Source organism: Plectropomus leopardus, chromosome 24 (genome assembly GCF_026936395.1).
Source record: "Plectropomus leopardus strain MGB_pleo_1.0 chromosome 24, ASM2693639v1, whole genome shotgun sequence".
In the NCBI taxonomy this organism is placed as follows: domain Eukaryota; kingdom Metazoa; phylum Chordata; class Actinopteri; order Perciformes; family Serranidae; genus Plectropomus; species Plectropomus leopardus.
Window position 1 is genome coordinate 14,358,873 of NC_142199.1, and position 20,339 is coordinate 14,379,211.

The 20,339-nt window shown below is 38.1% G+C and overlaps 2 protein-coding genes across 7 annotated transcripts in view; one reads left to right on the top strand and one right to left on the bottom strand.

Annotated features, from left to right (window-relative positions):
- The first annotated feature begins 9,498 nt into the window (after positions 1–9,498).
- Positions 9,499–15,834, top strand: LOC121962822 (L-threonine 3-dehydrogenase, mitochondrial-like). 3 transcript variants are annotated; one of them, XM_088074821.1, is made up of 10 exons: positions 9,499–9,616; positions 10,814–11,001; positions 11,135–11,177; positions 11,305–11,375; positions 11,635–11,784; positions 11,913–12,085; positions 12,749–12,839; positions 13,465–13,557; positions 13,737–13,913; positions 14,001–15,834. In XM_088074821.1, exons 2-10 carry the CDS (start codon positions 10,824–10,826, stop codon positions 14,138–14,140), a joined length of 1,116 nt encoding a protein of 371 aa, XP_087930947.1. In that variant the 5' UTR covers positions 9,499–9,616; positions 10,814–10,823; the 3' UTR covers positions 14,141–15,834. The 3 variants fall into 3 exon arrangements, with proteins under 3 accessions (XP_087930947.1, XP_042369064.1, XP_087930946.1); XM_042513130.2 differs by having other exon boundaries at positions 9,509–9,599; XM_088074820.1 differs by lacking the exon at positions 9,499–9,616 and having other exon boundaries at positions 10,794–11,001.
- Positions 12,688–20,339, bottom strand: part of c24h8orf74 (chromosome 24 C8orf74 homolog) — a 29,335-nt gene continuing 21,683 nt past the window's right edge. For 2 of the 4 annotated variants that reach the window (XM_088074824.1, XM_088074823.1), the window contains 5 exons: positions 17,720–17,903; positions 17,361–17,584; positions 16,527–16,682; positions 16,186–16,456; positions 12,688–12,821 (listed from right to left, as the gene is read on the bottom strand). In XM_088074824.1, coding sequence (XP_087930950.1) covers positions 16,205–16,456; positions 16,527–16,682; positions 17,361–17,584; positions 17,720–17,804 — 717 coding nt within the window. In that variant the 5' untranslated portion in view covers positions 17,805–17,903 and the 3' untranslated portion in view covers positions 12,688–12,821; positions 16,186–16,204. Of the gene's footprint in view, positions 12,960–16,185; positions 16,457–16,526; positions 16,683–17,360; positions 17,585–17,719; positions 17,904–19,007; positions 19,111–20,339 lie in introns of those variants that run through there. The other 2 variants (XM_042512820.2, XM_088074822.1) reach the window with 2 other exon arrangements.

The window sequence follows — 20,339 nt, forward strand, 5'->3', positions numbered from 1 at the left end:
CTTAAGCATGTTGTTGCGGGCTGCTAGCTAATGTGAAGTCCCATTTTTTCTCTGATAGCTTAAGATTAACCAAAGATGTTCTAGGGTTTTTTCCCGAAAGCCAAACAACAGATGTTGCTTCCTCTACAAAACAAACAGATCCAATGATTTTAACCGCTGAATAAAGCACTTGCACGTTGTAAACTGTGAAACTCTGGCACTGCTCATTACAGTTGGGCTTCTTACTATGGTGGCCGATGTAAAAATGCTAATGGTTTTATCTGAAGCCAGTGTTCGGTTTAACCATTCTGGGCTACTGTAGTTAAATGGCGGTGCAACATGTTGATCGCCATAAACTCGGGACCCGCTCCCTATGTAGATAATAACAGCTAATTTTAAGGTAAGGAAAACAAAATGTTTCTTACTTTCAGGTTATTATAAACTAAAGAAAACATGCTTATTATATCATATTCCATTTCTGTCAATATGTCCCCCAAAATCTTACACACTGGTCCTTTAATCCTGTGAATTTTGATCTGGTCAAAGAGGCCTCAAAAATATCTATAATAATTTGCAAGTTGGCTGCATGTTACAAGGCCTTACACAGTTTCGATGTGTCTAAAGGAAAAGTGTTACCCAGCCATTCAGCGAGTGAGCAGAGTGAGCAGGCTCAAGTACTGACCCTCGACTGCATGAGAGCAGACCGTGAGCACCGGCTCGGATCCAGACTTCCTTTATTATCTCCTTATTTTGGAGCGATTGTCAGGGGACCTTGAAGCATGGATGCCAAAAACTCAGGGTGTATCATCTCCCATAGTGGAAGCTTTGGTCCAGCATCAACCGTTGGCAGAGGCTAATGAACGCTATATAAACTGGAAAACTGATTTCCTTAATCCACTTACATTTCTTTAGATTCTATGGTGCCGTAAGCCTATTAGGCCGTAGAGCTGTGGCGAATCGCGCGATAAGTGTTGAAAGTAACAGCGGTGGGAGACTGAGCAGGAAGGAACAACTGTGGCACAATTGTCTCCTGAATGTTTCTTAGAGTACAGTATGTAATGTGTGATGAAATCATGCATGATATAAGCCGCAAAAAAGAAAGAATAACTTGAGAAAGAAATCAAACTGATTTCTTCATCGCTTATATCCAGCGCAGTAAGCTTGGATTTGTCTCTGGGGTTCTTTCTGTAACATTTATCGAGGGGGAAAAAAAACAGAAAGAGACAGAGAAGGATCAAGGTCTCTTCCTATAATTACAAAGATAGCACGGTCGCTCTGCCTCCCCAGTGGAGCCTCCGAGGCGTCACTCCCTGTCCCTTCATATTGTATAAAGACTGTTCTATCAGCACAGGAACGGCATCATTGCTTGTAAATTAATTTGGGGTTCCTGTCAGTCGGGGCCTTCTCCTCTCTTATCTGGCAGTGTAATATGGGAAGCTGAGAGGCTGGGGAGATACTGCTGAGAGCGCTGGAGGAGAGGAGGTGAGGGTATAGAAGGAGGAGGTGGGGGGGTATTAAAGAGAAGAGAGATAGATAGGAGGAAAGAGAGAGGCAGGGACAAAACAAGAGAGGCGAGTGCGAGAAGCGAATGGGTCCCTGCTGGATGTCAAGAGCGAATTCAAGGAAGTACCTGACTCAGTGATAAGTGAATATGGTCTGGTATCCTATTTTACACACACACACACACACACACACACACACACACACACACACACACACACACACAGACTACTATTTGTCATCCAGACTGGACTCCGAGAGGCCTTCGCCTATCAGCACTATTTGTCCCCGTGTCACAGCCCGCGGATAAATCTTCTCCCGAAGATCCTTGTTTAAATCCACCCCCTATTACCAAAAGGCCAGCCCTCTCATGATGACCACATGTGCTACACACACACACACACACACACGCACACACACACACACACACACACACACCTCTGACCCCTCCAGTTGTTTCTTATTAACCCTTCACACGCTGTGTGTAGCCTCAATTCCCTAATGGCAATAAATAGGTCTGCCTACAATCCCATTAGTGGTGGGAGTCATGATGGTGAATTAGGAGAACATTGACTGGATGGATGACGGAGGCTCATACAATAGAAAGACATTCAGTATCTTTACATTCTAATGGGGCTTATTTGGAAACATGGTTATCATTATTGTGTAATTATTAAAATCATCCATTTGTGGACATTTTGTGTTCTTTTATCACATGCTGTGTAAATATTTCAGCTTTTGTGAAAAGTTAACAGCGGATTCGGATCATTTGTGGGTGGCTAAATTAAGAGGAGGCATAGACAGCTACTAATTAATAGAGATGTCTTATGAGGGGCTTTTATTTTGCTAATTTAAAACCGTTAGCACTGTTTTTACATTTAAGCCTAATATTGTAGATCAGTGATACATGACTTAAGGCTCGTGGACATGAGCATAGCTTTTGTTTCAACAGGCAACATATATAAAAGGGGGTTTGGGGGAACTCTGGCAGAAAATTTTAAGCATTAAACACTTGATTTCCTGTATTATGGTGAATAATTATGCATAATTTTTCTTTCTGCATTAGCTTATGGTGCACATGTCTTTAATTTTGCCCTAATAAAAGTCCTCTGATACAGGGGGACAAAAAGGTGGCACACACATATGTAGCAGCTTTTCTGTCTGCAAAGTGGTTTTTATGTTTGTCCTGTTTGCTTGTCAGTCGACCAGCAACTCAACATATAAGCTGCTGAATTCTATTAAACACTAGACTCGGACTGTGTGTATAATGTAGTGCAAATCTCAAGTGCATTTACTGACTATAATTACTGACTGTTTATTACTACTGTTACTGTAATTCTGTTATGCATTTGTGCAATGACAGTAAAGTAGGTGCAGGCTCTTGACTATTTCCTAATTTACAATGAGAATTAATCGATACCAAATGGGGATTTTTTTGGACTATGAATGTAAGTAAGGTGCCAGCGTGCATTAAAAAAGCATTAAAATAGAGCTTGTTCTATATTCTCAGAAAAAAAAGAAAAAGAAAAATGCCAGGACAACCCCCCCCAACAGAGGTCAGGGCTAAGCCCCCACTGTCCTTAAACCCGAGAAACGCCCCTGCTTACACCTGACCTGTGCGAGACTGCTGTGACTGGATCTGCCTCATTTAATAATTTTATCTGATAAATATTACTAATCTTTTTTTATTAACTGGCCCCTGGCATCCTGTTATTTTGCAAAAGTGGCCCCTGGGCAAAGCAAGCTGAACATCCCTGATGTAGACTATAATGGGAACTTAGAATTTACAGAAATCCAGAACAGCTTAATTAATTTGTGAGAAAATTGATGCATTGTCATAGATTACAAGATGAGATAATAAAAATACGCTCCACGTTGCCAACATTAAAATGCTGTTTGTATGTCTATGCAGCAATAAGAATATTCCATAATATCCACTCTGAGTGCAGAAACACTGTGCATAATAAGTACCTTTAACACGTTAATTATGCTGAAAATGCTTTGTGCATTAAGATTCTGAGTGCAGGACTTTTACTTGTAGTGTAGTATTTTTACTCTGTGGAATTACAACTTTTTCTCAATTAAAAAAGTTCTCAATACTTCTTCAAAAACTTCCATTTCCAAGGGAGAAGATTTACAGGGCGCAACACTAACATCAACAACAATAAGAACTAAATCCGTCTGTGTTAAATGAGAGTGCAAAATTCAGTTTTCCTCTGTGGCTGTGGTGCTTCAGGGCAAACGAAGTTAAATATAAAATAAAGTAAATATACTGTAGCTTTTCAGAATTGAAGCACTGTATGACTATTCATGTAAATCTGTGTGATCAAAAAGACTAGCTATCAAAAGTTAACAGAAAAGGCAGTTTTTGATGAGACGTGAATAATTTACTGTAATATCTATTGCTCTGACAGTGTATGTAAGAGTACTAGAGCACCGCTTCTTTGTCTTATTGTAAGTGTAAAACAATTTATTTCAACCAGGAGGTACGAGTAATTACATTCATTTTTGTGTATGTAAACAACAATTATTTCCACTCTGAATTTCCACATTAAACAAAGAATATATCTTGTTTCTCATGTGGAGAATCAAGTCTGCCACAACAAGAAAAGCCTCCCATTACTTCAAGCATGTCCACAAGGAAACAATGAGCAAAACAAGCCTGGAATTTGTGCATCTTCGGATATCTGGCAGACCTCCAAAATGGCAAAAACAACAGAGGCTATTTAGGCAAATGAACAATAAGACATGCATCATCTATTGTGGCCCATTCTGCACGGTTGGAAGTGAATCCACAGGAAAAATTGGTTCATATCCAAACGCTTAGAGTGTGGAGGGAGACGGAACTAATCCTGCCAAATTCATTCCTAAATAGAAACACCGTATTTTGGCACTACTGTGTACACTTTTAAGTTCATCATTTAGTAGTTTCTGTAGAGACAGAGTAGCAAGCGACTCCAAATATTAAACATGTTTAAATGCTCCTCTAAACACAATGCAAATGCATATGATAATTTGTTGTAAATTTCACCAAGTGAATTATGTGTCATATTTGAAAATTGCTTTTTGTAGTAAACATAAAGGCTAATATGACAGAAAAAAAGAAAAGACAACTGATAGGATAAACTGATCATTCCTTTTTGCATTTGCTAAGCAAAGAAATAACATAGATGCAAGCATACTGACATCTTGGATTTCTTGGTGTCTAGTGCCACCTAGTGGCTCAAAAACAACACAGACGCACACATGCACATGTAAAATAGAGAAGCCCTGCAGTTTGCTGGAATAAATATTATTTTTTTCTGTGAGTGCTTCTCTCCATATATTATTTTCCAAAAATTGTCGGTGTTTTCCAGTCAATTATTAAGATGTGATTGACTTGAAGATCGTTCAAATATATTTGTGTCCTTTTTTGGTGTCATTTTGTTTCTCTTTGTAGTTCATTTACATCTCTTATTAGTTAGTAGGTTGATAGTTAGTCTTTGAGAGAGGTTTGCCTTTTTTTGGTAATTTTGTATCTCTTTGTAGTTTGTTTGCTTCTCTTTGAGGTCATTTTGAGTATTTTCTTGGTTGATAGGTGTTCTTTTGAGTGACATTTTCCACACATGCATAGATGTTTGCATATGTCTTATGTTTGCATATGAGTGTGTACACTTGTCCACCATTCAGTTAGCGATGCAAGACACAGATTAATCTCCCTGCATGCAGCAGAAAACAAATCACTTGTACATAATTAGCAGGGGCAAGGTTATGAGTGACACTGAATTTCATCTTAATTACAGGAGGGAAATTTGTTCCATTAATTTTATGGGGTTTGCATGAACACATCTCAAATAAGTTAATCACACCTGTCATTCTTCTGGTAAATGTTCACAACAACAGGACGATCACTTCATTTATTCTTATGGGAACTTCTGATTTCAACAATAAGCCTGCATTGGTTTACAAAATATTTATGTCGATGACATGTTGGAGAGCGCGTGCAGTTGTGGTTCTGGCTTATTTCAATCAATGGGGCCAAAATGGGACCAGGGAGTGTCATTTACCAACACACATTGCATGTATTAAATACATGACTTACACAGTCGTATCTATAGGATGGGCATACACAAGGTAGCCAGCAGGGCCAACCATATTCCCATTATTAAACCTAATGATTCTTTACAGCCCAGATTAATATAAAACAATAATGAAGGAGTTCTTAGAAGCAGCTAGCAGACCTTCTGTTCAAGCTCATTCACATGTCACACACACTGCAAATACAAAACTACCATGAAACCAAATTATTCAAAGCCGCGGCGGGCTGACAGCAGCAACAACACAACAGCTTCAATAGGATGAAGTCAGGTAATTTTGGACACTTTTTGGATGATTAACAAGAAAACCAGCAAAAACTATGTGGTCTATCTTTGTTGCTTTGTTATGGTTCTCTGCTATGAGTCTATGAAAAAAAATGTTGTTAAGTAAAATAATTTCGAAACTTTAGGACTTCAAACAGGTCAAAAACCCTGACCTCAGTCCGATAACATGTTCAGGTAAACTGGGACAGCAGGTAAGGTCATATGAAAAATCATGTTCGTGTGTTTTTAACTGGTTAAATGCATTTATCTCATTAATTTGTTAAATCATTCATGTAACCTCTGGCTATTTATTAAAAGATGATTGTTAAACTTTTTAGCCATGCTGTTCCCATTCTTTTGTTGTCTGTTTCCTTGGAGCCATATTGTCTACAATTGACATGCATGTGTGTAACAATTATGGCTAATTCTTGAGTATTGTGGCTGATATGGACTCACAGAATCAATTTTGATATTTTCTAAGAGAAAAAAATACTAAAATTTCTGTAAATGTCTGGCATGTAATGTGTTTTTTTATTATTATTATCAAATTAGATGCCAGTCAAAATGTTGGTGATTACAAAGGGATTATATCCAAATATATTCTTGTCGGCATAAAGTTAAAGTATAATTATTGACATGCTTGCGTAACAATTATGGCTTATTCTTGAGTATTGTGACTGATGTGGATATGGACTCACAGTTTTAATTTTCAGTTTTATTTTTTCTGAGACAATAAAATCTAAAAAAAAAAAATAAAATAAAAAAATAATAATAAATAATAATTTAAGTCAGAGTTATTTCATCCAGTAACCTAAACCATGCTGGTTTTAGCATAGAACTTTTTTACCTGAATACATTAAGTACTCACTCAAAACCCTTTCCCATAAAAAAGTAAAGAGCGTAGTGAAAATATCTGTATAACTTTGAATAAAAAACAGCATCCTGCAACTACTTTTGTTGTTATGCCCTTATTATTTTAGCTGCAATTTACTGTTCTGCAAGTTGAGACCTGTAATATTTTTAACTCTAAGACTAACAATCTAAATGATTGTTTCATGTAAAGCACATTTGTAGCAACAACTCGAGGACATGTTTAGTCCTGCTAATATTTAAGAGCCCAACAAGTCACACTGTATTTGTCCAATTTAACCTTATGTCTCAAATTACCTGACTTCACTGTGTTAAAGCGAATGACTCACTACAGCTCAGCTTAATAAAAACAGTAATAAAGAAATTCTAGCAGACAAACATTGCAAATGCAAAACAACCAATAAAACCAAATTATTCAAAGCCTCGGCGGGCTGACAGCAGCAACAACACAACAGCTTCAGTACAGTACATAATATCGCTTTCATATTAACAAGAAGAGCACAATTAAGAGATGAAAATCGATTAAAATACAGTCAAAAGTAGACATTTAGCCATAAAGGAACAAGCAAGCAAAGAGACAGAGAAGTAAACAGTAGGTGTGTCTCACTTACGTTGGTGACGTCCAAGTTCATGTGGCTTTCCAGAAATTTCCACGTCATGATATGTCCCACTGCACCTGCTGTCTGCGTCCGTGTTTCGGTTAGTTGGTTAACAAAAGTCCATTTCTTCGTTCTCCGTCGCCGCTAATTAGCTTATGCAGCTGTTCCAAAACGCGGTAGCGTTAGCATTAGCAACATTACGAAACAAGCTAACTAGCCAATATTATTTCATATAAATAACGTTGATAAATGTCAATTGTCACATTATATGGTTGGCTTCGCCGTTAATTTAATAGTTTCCTTTTTAAAAATCGTCCACTTACGGCTTTGCCGCGGCCTGACAATGACAATACCCCGACATGGTGTTTTGACCTTCAGACAGGAAACTAATTCTTCTTCTTCTGTGTGTTTAATTGACTTTTAATTAACTCTATTGAGTGGCGAAAGGATGACGTATTTTTGTAGGCCAACCAACCAGGAAGTTGGCATCGCAGTGGTTCCCTCATCAAAAACCTTATGGGATTTTTAAATGGGATTTACGATTATCGCCAAAAACAAACAAAAAAAGCTCTCTGATGAACAGACTTACACGTTTTGTTTAGCATGATAATATTCACAGAGGGACACAATTTTTGTGAGTTCTGAAGCATAAATGAAATGGCCAGAAGCAAAAAAGCTATTATTAGGCAATTTAAAATAGATCCATGGACTATACACCAATGGTCGCACGACTTAAACGTCACAACTACAACTACAACTGTAAACACCGATTTATAATAGATCCATGGTAAAAACACGATCGAAGAATATTATAAACAGATAAATCTACAAGTTTGAGAGCGACTCTGGAAAGCTGTAAAGGCGGGCAAGTCGCGGACGTATTTTACCTTGCAGAACAAAACGTCTAAATATATTTATCCTGTGTTAACCACAGACCTTATTTAAGGCATTTTACCCAAAGCCTATTTTAAAAGCCCACAGACTTTAAGACGGGGGAACCGGAGCTGCTAAAAGGTTAACGGACCTGTGTTTAATCCTGTTAGGGTGCAGTGTCGTCTATTGATCACATGATTGGCGACGTTCACCTGCAGTTACAACCACAGGGGGCGCTGTTTCCCCTATATACGGAAAACAAGAAACTTACTGTTTACTTATTATTTACTATTATCATATTATTTTTTTAATTTCATTTAGAGCCATTATTTTATTAATTATTAATTAGTTACTTATTATTAATAGTTTATTTCCTAGGTAGTATATAATATAAAGTAAGAAAAATATTTCAAAGATCTTTCAATGTAATTGTCTCGAAATCTCCAAAATCACACCATTTATAGATAAATACTGAAATATTGTTATTTAGGGATGGTCATGCATTTCCCCTTAGTCATACAGAATGGATTAAGGGGAAATATTTGTAAATCCGGGGAGGGTTATGCTATATCAAAAAAAAAAAAACTACTCTCCTTTACAAATCAAAATGTTGGTGATAGCAAAGGGGTTACATCCAAATAAGCTGTTTGCAATAAAATACGTTTATATGTAGAATATGACATTCATTGTATTGCTTTGCATCTTTTCCCCTTGCATCTGCGATTTCTCTTGGGATAGCCTATTGCTGGACATTCTTCAGCTTTATTTTCCAGTTTATCAGGAAGTAATTAAATGTAATAAGTTACATCACTTTCATTTTTTTTTGTGATTGTTTTGTTTTGGTTTGTTGTTGTTTTTTATATCATGACCCCTCCCTTGAGGTACAGATAATTTTCCTTAAACCAGCCAGCCACCCTGACGGACTGGAGAAAAATGCATGACCGTCACTCCACGATTACCATATCTTTTGTGTGTCTTTGGGTGTTTGTTTTTTTAGTCAAAACAAACAAAACCACCATTCAAAGCTGAAAATCCCTCCCCTAAACCAGGTAAAAGAACTCCCTCCCCAATGCTAAAAAAATATTTGAGGTATCTCCCCCATTTTGCGCCAACTTTCCCCTCTCATAAATAACGAGTCCCTTATTCATAACTTTTTTTTAAAGTAACCAATAATCTGTAAAATATTACATTTCAAAAGTAACCTTCCCAACACTTACTGTAGTACCGGAAATTAATTTGATCACCCTTTCCTTCAGTTGTAAATACAGATTTTATTTTGAAAGCCACAACAGGAAGTTTGTATTTTATTTGGGCAGGCTCGCGGGACAAGCCTCTCGAGCTGTAAACCAATCACAGTGCATCTGAGCCACGCGATTACTTTCCATGTCCCATCACAAACACTGGCAGTCTGAAGGAGTCCCAAGACGACTTTTCATTTGTAAGATTGACATTAAAGTAAGAAATAACATTGATTTTACTGTAAGTGTTTATTTACCCAGTTCAGAGAGCCGTTTGCAGCCTGATCGGCGGAGTTTTAGCGGATAAAGCATAAAGCCTCAGCTCGCTAATGTTCACGTCAGGCTGTTAGATGATAGCCAGGCTGACGATACCGTTATCTAACGTCCAGCAGCAGGGGGAGAGGTGGTGTTATGTTGGCCTGGCACCACAGATAGTCACATTATTATTATTAATATATGGTAGGAAACATTAGTTTAGCACCCGGTTTGGTAACGCTGTTGTTTGAGCGCAGGTGCAGTTTGAGGCAAGCACGTCCCGTTGAACTTAATTTTAAAAATCACAAATTTAAATGTCTTTCCGGGTTTTAAACATGTATAACTCTTAAAACACGACATAACACATTTTTGACATTCATTTAGGTACTGTTTTCAATTCGGGATAGATTGTATGTCAAGTAATAAAGCTGCAATACATTTATAAATATATATAAATAATCAGTGTGTAATGCATGTAGTAACGCAGTTGTAAAGCCATACTTCCTAATAATGCATTGATCTCAACTTTTAAATTCGAATACACAAATGTAATATACATTGCAGAGCTACTAACTTGTTAGATTGCATTATTTTTGTAAGTGTACACATCTAAGTTGGCATTTCGGATTGGTCCACATGAACCTAACTGCCCCTACAAGATTGAGGATGGTCTGGAATATATATGAACTAGTCTATATTTAGACCAAGTCAGCAGCAGGCTGCAAGAAGCTAATCTGAGGTAGGTGTTAGGATTAGGCAAGACTTTATTCACACATTGTGTGTCTTTATTTTGCCTGCTCCAATTTAATAAATAGGCAAAATGTGCCTTTAAATTTCCACCTTTAGAATAAAAGGTATTAAGGTAAATTAAAACCAAAGATGAAGCAATGACAATTAAAGAACCAGAGAGAAACAAACCAGAAATTATCACAGTTAATCTGCAGAATAAATTACGACTACAGTGACACTGAATAAAGAGTAAAAGTACACACTGTTCTGTACACCGGGGCAGCATCTAGAGCGACACCTACACCTGAAGCTCAGAGACAGATTGCTCTTGACAGCATTAGTGCATTCAGTAACCGTGATGCAACTGTTGTGACATGGTAGTACTTCAGATGTGGTCACTGTTGCTGTTAATGCATGCTTTTGTTTCTAGGAGGTGTACAATGCTGGTGATGCAGTCAGTGAGGGGTGCAGTGAAGCATGCTGGGAGCCAGTGCAGTGTTGCGCGATTGATGTCAGCAGTATGTGGTATCAGCTCATCCTCACGACAGTTGGCAGCTTTTGGGAGAACAGCTCCCTCATCCTGCACTGATACAGACCACCCTAAAGTCCTCATCACTGGTGGGTGTTTGACTGGTCTGTGTTACTATATCAGCTCTATCTTTTAGGTTTCCTCCTATAATATAAAGTTTAACACAGACACAATGACTCTTGTCTTTGGTAACTCATTTTTCTTTCTTTTTGTCCATTGCAGGAGGGCTTGGACAGCTCGGGGTGGGGCTCGCCAAGTTGCTGAGGTAAGGAGTTACATCTTGGCTATCAACTCAATAATCTAGGATGTAGTTCAAAAACCAGCGAAAACAGTGAAAAATCTTCTCTTCGGTTAATATTTACATTTTGTTTACATTTTTGTTTCACCTTCAGGAGACGATTTGGAAAAAACAATGTGATCCTTTCCGACATCAGGAAACCCCCCAACCACGTTTACCACAATGGTGTGTTTTTTGGTTTTTTTTCTTCCATGGAATTCAAAATAAATTGACTTTTGGGTCTGTGCAATTTTTTCAACACAGGTACAAGATTATATAATACCTGATCGATTTTTACCAACCAAAAAAACATCACTCAGGTTTTGTTGTGAGGTTGTTTTCAAGCAAATCTGTCAATTTTAGGATAAATGTTTCCTTTGGGGGAATTCATTCTCATTTGGGCCCAGAAAATATAGAAAAAAATAGTCTTTTGTGTCCCCCACAGGTCCATTCATCTTCTCAGACATTCTTGACTATAAGAACCTCAGGGAAATTGTGGTGAACAACAACATCAGCTGGCTGGTTCACTATTCAGCTGTGCTGTCCGCTGTCGGAGAGAACAACGTCGCACTAGCCAAAGAGGTCAACATCACAGGTAAATGCGCAAACATTTTCATTAAATTTATATTACTGTGAAAGTACCGAAGATTACAGATTCTGTTGTAAAAGTATTTAGCTTCACCTCAACACGGACTCTTACGTGCACCCTCTCTCTCTTTGTAGGTCTCCATAACATATTAGACATCGCAACCGAACATGGTCTGCGTGTGTTTGTCCCCAGCACGATCGGTGCCTTCGGTCCGTCCTCACCCAGGGACCCAACCCCCCACCTGTGTGTGCAGAGACCGCGCACCATCTACGGTGTCTCCAAGGTCCATGCAGAGCTGATGGGTGAGGTGAGGCACACAGAGGCATCAAGTGTGTTGAAATGTTGAGCCCAAAGGAGCCAATTTACAGCCTCAGATCCTCAGGTGGGGCCCATCTGGTCATTCCAAAGTTGAGGCTCAAAACTACAGGTGACCGTGCTTTTGCTATCAGGGCCCTCGGCTCTGGGACGACCTGCCCGAGGAGATAAGGCTCACAGAAACAGTGACTTCTTTTAAATCACTTTTTAAAACCCATTTTATAGACTTGCTTTCATGTGATTGTGTTTTTTTATTTATTTTCAGTTTTTTATTATTATTTTTACTTCTTTTTTTAAAACCTATTTTATTTTACTTTTTATTTATTTTTTTTAACCAATGTTAATTTCTTTTTATTTCCTTGAATTTGTGGTTTGCTTTTGTTGTTTTTGGTCTATTTATTTGTATTATTTTCCATTGACATTTTGCATCTTGGTTTGTTCGTCCTCTTGTTTTAATTTTTCTCCTAATTTTACCCTAGCTTTGTCTCGCTTGTGTTCAGTAGGACTGTATGGCTTTTTTTGTGGTATTGCCCTCTGTGTATCCCATTTCTACTTTTGCTTTGTTTGTCAAAGCATATGTAAACTCTGTTTTAAAGGCAATACATAAATAAAGTTCTTATTACCTTTTAAAGCTTTGCCTCCCTCTCTTTGTCAGTACTACCACCACAGGTACGGGCTGGATTTCCGCTGCCTCAGGTATCCAGGAATCATCTCAGCTGACTCCCAGCCTGGAGGAGGAACCACAGGTAAGCAGGTCTGAGGAGGAGGTGTTTAAAGAGATAGTACAATTTCTTTTAAAGTGGGGTTGTATGAAATACTTAGCCATAGTGAGTGTTTCCCACAATGGATGCCAGTCGGCACGCTCCCTGTTTAGAGAAGCAGACAGAAGCACCAGCAAAATGTATTTGGCAGTGTTAGACCAGCAGCTCTCGTGTTCTGCAAGTTAAAAATTACTGTTTTTGTAAAAGGATTCTGGTGGCTTTGACAAGAGCGGAGATATGTTTCAGTTCGCCAAAGAAAAGCTGTGAAAATATTCTAAATGTAGCACAGACTACCTCCCTTTAATATATTTTGATGCCTCCCCCGTTCACAGCAGTACATGGCTTAGCTTATGTGGCGGTAGTTCTGTCTGCTTCTCCAAACTGGGGGCATGTCGACAGCTATCTACTGTAGGTAACTCACTGACGTCCTACAAGCCCCCTTTAATAAATTCAAACTATCCCTTTAAGGTGAAAGCTACCTGAGAGTGGAATAAAGATGGTGGACCGAGCTTTTGTAGTTAGCTACTGTTTATACGGATTTAACAAAAGAGATATAATGCGTTCTGTTGTTGTTGGTCTTAATCTTGAACTGTTTTTTCTAATTTCCCAGATTATGCTGTCCAGATCTTCCATGCAGCTGTGAAAACCGGTTGTTTTCAGTGCAACCTGCGCAGCGACACGCGGCTTCCTATGATGTACATTGGTAATGTCGGACATTGTAATTTAGTCAAAAAATAGCTGTTTTTTTCTGTCACTATTTCAATTTTCCTAATGATGCTCAAACTGTAATCCACCTTGTTTTCCCTCCATCTCTTTCTTATCTCTCCTCTCCTGCTCACCCGTCACTTTGCCCCCCCTTCGTCTGAACCTCTTCCTGTCCAGATGACTGTCTCAGGGCCACTTTAGAGTTCTTGGAGGCTTCGGAGGAAACACTTCTCAGCCGCACCTACAACATCAATGCTATGAGCTTCACACCACACGACCTCACCCAGGAGATACACAAAGTCCTGCCTGACGTCAAGGTCACCTACAAAGTGGATCCAGTCCTGCAGGCTATAGGTGAGACCGGTGTCAGACTACCTAATAGTCACAAAGAGTTTTGGCTGAATACCAAATCTCTTTCCTGTCTCTTTTTATTTTTTTTAGCGGACGGCTGGCCAATGGCATTCGATGACAGCGCGGCGAGGCGGGACTGGGGCTGGAAGCACGAGTACGACCTCTCAGAGTTGGTGCAGACCATGCTGACCCACATCACCGTGCAAAACCAGCTCGCACAAGTCTACTGAGCCTTTTGTAGCAAAGCTTTATTTTGAAAATACAGTACTGTGCAAAAGTCTTAGGCCACCAGTTACTGTTTTAGCAAAGTTTGAATGAGGATATCTTTCTTTTATTCTTTCTTTTTGTGTTTCTTTCTTTAATTCTTTCTCAGTCTCTTTATTAAGATACAAAAAAGAAAACAGAACAATGCATTAAAACAAACAAACAGACTGAAGTCAATATTTAGTGCAAAACAAAGAATTGCACAATCATAAAAAAAGGTAGCTCAAATAATTGTTTTATTCTGAAATATTAGCATTTTTAATACAGTGTAAATGTTTCCTGCATGTTCTGATTGCACTGTAGTAAAGAGACTACTGAGAAATAAATATGCGTGGTTATTTTAACCCTCCTAAAATAAAAAAGTTTCAGTTGGCCTAAGCCTTTTACACAGTACTGCGCGTGAGGATTTAAGAGCATTTTAGCCTTCAGTATTTTGTTTTAAAAAGTTATGTCTCGACAAAGTCACCACATATGACCTGAAATATTAAAAAAAAGAGGACTAAAAAATAGTCTAATAAAAAATAAATGCAATCAATTTGACCATAAAAATACAATGTGAACCTCCATATCAGAAGCATAAAGACATTCCAGCTCTCTTCACTCTTCCTCTCCCTCCTAATCTGTCCATCACATCTCTTTTCTCCCTCTTAATCTCCATCCATCCGGCGTTTGTGCAAGAGCACGCTGGATACAATTGCAAAGTTACTGAAGTGTTAAGAGAGTTGAGTTCTCTCTCTGAATGTACTGTATTCATGTCATATTGTGAATGTAAGTATGCAGATGACAGCCTGCTGTATATTATGCGTCTGTCATATGTAGCAGCTAAACGCTTGCCTTAGGGAGGCACCTCTGCCATCCCAAAAACCAGCTGACTCCGAGTTCGAGCTGCACTCCAACTGGTCACCAAACGTACTGTAACCATAAACACAGAAAGGCTTTATTTGGGTACTGTTGCTCTAGAGTTTTGCCCAACTGGCAGCCCTGCTGTAGTTTACAGGTGCTGCAACCGTAGTTGCCAAGCAGAGCTGTTGACCTTTAAAATAAATGTTCCAGTTAAACAAGAAAAGCTTCTAATAGCTGTTTGACTTTTGCACTAGCTGCTTTTATATTCGTGTTATTTCTATTTTAATGACTTGTATTGTTGCATTCTGTCTAGAAGCTGCAGTCTCGGTGCTGAATCTTTATGAATGTTCTTTATGAATCAATGAATGTAGCAGTCATTTTTATTTTACTGAGTAAAACTGAGCTCTTCAGTTTTGGAGCTGTGCTGTCTGTTTGTGAAAGATGTGTAGAATGAAAAGCATTACAGCTCAAGTTGTTTTAATTTTTGGGATATTTGTGTTATTTATAGAGCTATTCTTTGCAGCTTTTTCTGTCAAACCAAAGACTTCTTTTCTTTTTAAATAAATACTTGAAACTTGAAATGAAACCACTTCTTACGGCTTTTCCATTGAAATCTAGTGAATCTAGCGAGTAGATCTAGTTTCATTTGTCTATCTTGTAATTGCCTTTGTCAAAATGAGTCTCCTTGTTCCACCTGAAAGTACACACGGATGTAAAAACATTTAAACCTAGTACTTTTTTATTTTACTTACATTTACCTGTTGGCAAAATGTAGATTAATCAAACTCACTCTAATAACCATATTCCTACATAAAACCTACATCTGCACAAGGCCACATATTTACTAATTTCTACACTGTAAATATAAACTGTTTTAACCTGAAAATGTTAGTGTCTGGGCTGCCTTACATTTTTAAGTTAACTGAATTTTTAGAAGATAAGTTAAATCGTGACAAAATGATCTCGACTTGATGATTTTTTTCAAAAATTCAGTCTAAAATTTGTTTTAAAAATGATCTCTATAAGGTCTTAAGAAGCATTACATTTTAGTGTCTGATACCTGAAGATACTTTTTTAAATTTCCCACAATGGACAATGATGTAGGTCAGAAATGGTGAGAAATAACACAGAAATCTCCAGAAGCAAAAGAGTTCAAAATGGAAATTACTTGTTCATACGTCATGTCTTCACACTGCACGCCCAGACTCCCTCTGTCCTGTTTTTGCTGTGTGCTGCTTCGCCTTTCCTGCTGCGTCTGGATGTGCGCCGCTGTGACTTGTGTTACAGAGAACAGGACTGTGGAGCCGTCCTGTGGCCAGAGCCGCCTGCTGCAGTCTGAGCTGCAGGATGTCGCTGAGCAGGGACGCCTCTTGGTTCAGACTCTGCAGCATCTGGCCCTCTGTGGCCCTCACTGCTGCACGAACCAACGCCACAACACCCTGCAGAGTAAAACTGTTCATCAGAGCACTGAAGATATTCCAAAATTCTTTTTCCTTTTGTGAGTCTTACCTCTTTGTCCAGTTGCTCATTTTCAGGAACATCAACCTCCCCCAAAGTGACCCTTGACCCCTCTCGCAGCCTCTGCAGCATCTCCTCCTTCTGCCGCAACATTGAGGTGAGCTTCCCTCGTTGGTGCTGATGCTCCCACTCATGTAAATCTGTCCCCTGCACGTTAACACACACCCATCACATGCATGTGTTCACTGGAGCTGTCTGCTAGGGGTTGAATGTAACTAAGTACATTTACTCAAGTACTGTACTTAAGTCAAAATGTGTGTGGTACTTTACTTGAGTATTTTCTGTTCATGCTACTCTATACTTTTACTCCACTACACTTTAGAGGGAAACGCTGTACTTTTTTCTTCACTATATTTAACTGTCAGCTTTACTTATTTTACAAATAAGATCTTTGCATAAAAATTATGAGTAGACTTTATGCAAAGATTTTCATTTTTCTTTTTAATGTTGAGATCTTTGGGGTGTTTTTTTTTTCCTCTGTGTATATTTTTTTATTCTTTCTAATTTGTTTTTTTAAACACACACACAGTCACACACACTTTTGTTTTCTGTTTCTTTTTTACTAAGTTTGGGGTGTTTTTTACTTCTTTTTTTAAATAATTTTGAGGTAATGAGGTGTTTTGTTTTTAGATTTTCCTGCATGAGGTACTTTTACTTTTAATAATTTAGCATATTTACTTACTTTTACTTAAGTAACATTTTCATGCAGGACCTTAACTTGCAACAGAGTACTTTCGCAGGGTGGTATTAGCACTTTTACTAGAGTAAAGGATACTTCTTCCACCACTGCTGGTTGCTTGTCACTGATGATAGAAGCTTTGTTACCTGTGCTAGAGGACAGGGCGTGGGTGGCAACTGCACCTCCAAGTGTAGCTGAGCGATGGACATGTTAGCAGCTCCGCTCACTGCCGCCTGGAAAAGCCTCCGCCGGCTGATGCAGGTGTCTGTGAGGAAGCGGGTGAACTCGTGTCGGTGGACAGAGGTGAGGTTTGGCAAATATTCAGACAGCGCGTCTCTCAACAGGGACAACAGTTTGGGTACATTGAGACCTGATGGATAAAAGACAAGATAGAAGCCTGGGAGGTTTATTCCACCAATCACCAGCAGAATAAGATACACAACTGCGCTCTTTGAATGATGTTTTAATAAAACACACGAGCAGATTGTCTGCGGTTTGCTCTGACCGTCCAGCTGAGGGAAGATGCCTTTGGCAATCACAGCAGCCCGGATCACGTGACGCCAGGGGAAGCCACTGGCCGCAGCGAACATGGCGATGTCATACACAAACTCCTGGTGGAAGCACTGCCGTTCATCGCAGAACTCAGGCCAAGAGAAGTGACAGCTGAGCCTCTGCACACCTGCCTCTCTCTGTCACAGACAGGGATACACACACAAAAACACAATTATTTTATTATTAATGCACTGATGAATATGCAGGATTTTAAGTTGTGGAGCTTTAATTTTTATTTATGACACAACTGAACTGAATTGTTCTGCACTTCTGTCTTTGAATTATAATTTAATCACTTTATATACACATTGTTTTTGCTGATATAAGCAGTGATGGATGAAGCATCTAGATCCTTTATTTAAGTAAAAGTATTAATACCATTTTGTAAAAAATATATGTTACAAGTAGAAGTCCTGCATTGAAAATGTTACTTAAGTTAAAGTAAGTATAATCAGGGAAAAAGTATTACAAGTAACCAATGCAGAAAAATAAAAAAAAAACCACCCAAAAAACTCAAAATTTTTAGAAAAATCATAGAAAAAACACCCCTCAAATCCCTCAAAATCATCAGGATGAAATAAACTTTTTTCTTTCCTTTTTTTTTTTTTTTTTTTTAAATCAAGATCCCCCCGAGTTAGTTAGTTTGACTTGAGCTTCCCTGACTGTCTGGGGGAAATACATTGCCTCCCTCGTTTTGCATCAGCCCTCCTCTCTCATAAATAATGAACAGAGCCTTATACCTTACACAGTTTTGTAGTTAATGCAACGTATCAGATTATAAGAGGCCATTATACTGTTTTGTAGTTATATTAACAATCTTCAAAGTAACTATGTCAAATAAATATAGTGGAGTGGAGTACAATATTTCAGTCTTAAATTAAATGGAAGAGAGTATAAAGTAGCATAAAATGTAGATACTCAAGTACAAGTGCCAAAAGTTGTACTCAAGTGCAGTATTTGAGTAAATAGCCCATATAATAAAAACATTTCAGAACTTAACATGAAGTATAACTCTTAGTAATGTAGCTGGGAGACATTAGTATAAACGTTTTAGTGGCTATACGGTGCAAAGAATGAGCAGCAGTGTGTTTTGTTAGTTAGCTAGTGTTAACTCTCTAACCGGTTACTGCGTGTTTGGGTCGATTATCTCCTGTTACAAAGTTCCTGGCGACATAATAACACGACATTCTGTTTTCATTCATTAAATAAAGTTCCCAGATGTTAATTCAATGCTCGCCTACCTGCTGCCTCGCTATCTGTGCTATTTCGCTCTCTGTGAGGGACTCCATCATTTATAAACTACGCAAGGGCACTTGGTTGCCATTGGAGACAGACAGACGCAGGAGCGTCGGTTGGGAGCGCGACGCAGTGAACGCGATCACGTCACTCGTACGTACGACGTGAGGCAGGGGTCAGTTTATGGAAGTTGTGGGATGAAAATAAAATGAAATAAAATAAAACTCAGTGTCTCGCACTTCAGACAATAATAAAGGCACATGAATCATTTAAATACAAATATAAACTACAAATACATTTAAAGGAAACCTTACAATAATTTTAATAAAGTGCTGTTTTAAAATTCGCACCGCTGTTGGTGGAATGTAACAACTGATTTATGATTCTAAAATCAATAAGATTTAATCGTCCTCAATGGTTTGAAACAAATAGGAAACTATTCATATCTTTTATTTCATTTTTAATTTCTTTTTAAAATTGTATCTTAAATTTAAATTAAATCATGTTTTATTTGTAGTGTTTTAATTTTTGTCCTATTAATGCTTTTATTATTTTTATGCGTTTGTATTTATTCATTTATACTGACATTTTGCGTCTTGCATTATTTTGTCTTCTTGTTTCAACGTTATCTTAACTTTGCTATAGTTTTGTCTTGCTTATGTTTTGGTGGAAAAGTTGTCTTAGACACTGTTATTGTTTGTCAGTGAGTTTGTTAGAGAGCCACTAATTGGTGCTATCATGTCACTAGGCTTAATCTATCAGGGACTACAGATGGCACACACAGGGTTAATCCTCTTTAGCATGAATCCCACTCCTCTTCTTCTTCTCCCCCTTCCTCCTGTCTTCTCCTCCTCCCCCTATGGTTCTCTAAAAAACGGAGGAGTGCATTTTTTATGGAAAGATAACAGATTGAGATTACGTTAAGGTAGCCATATCAACAACATACAGTTTCCGGTCGGGTACTTAAAAATAAAAGTTTTATTAGCTAAATTACTAAAGGTATAACATTTTTATCTTCGCATGAAAATTATTATGTAGATAATTAATAGCATTAGATATATGTATGTAACTGTACTAATATAAAAAAAAAAACCTCACATTTTGTTGCTCATGAAAAATGTATTGGGGTGTGAATGGGGTTCTGCTAAATTTCAGGGAATTTCCACAGAAAAGCAGGTAAAATGTAGTTTTAGAGTTTCTAAATAATTTGTCCATGAGTAAAATGTTCTAAAATTAATTTTAAAAAGGTCTGTATTGCCTTCCCTCTCCCTCCTCTACATTTGATACGGAAAACTTGGAAGAATATGACAGTTCTTAACCTAAATTTTAGGGTCATT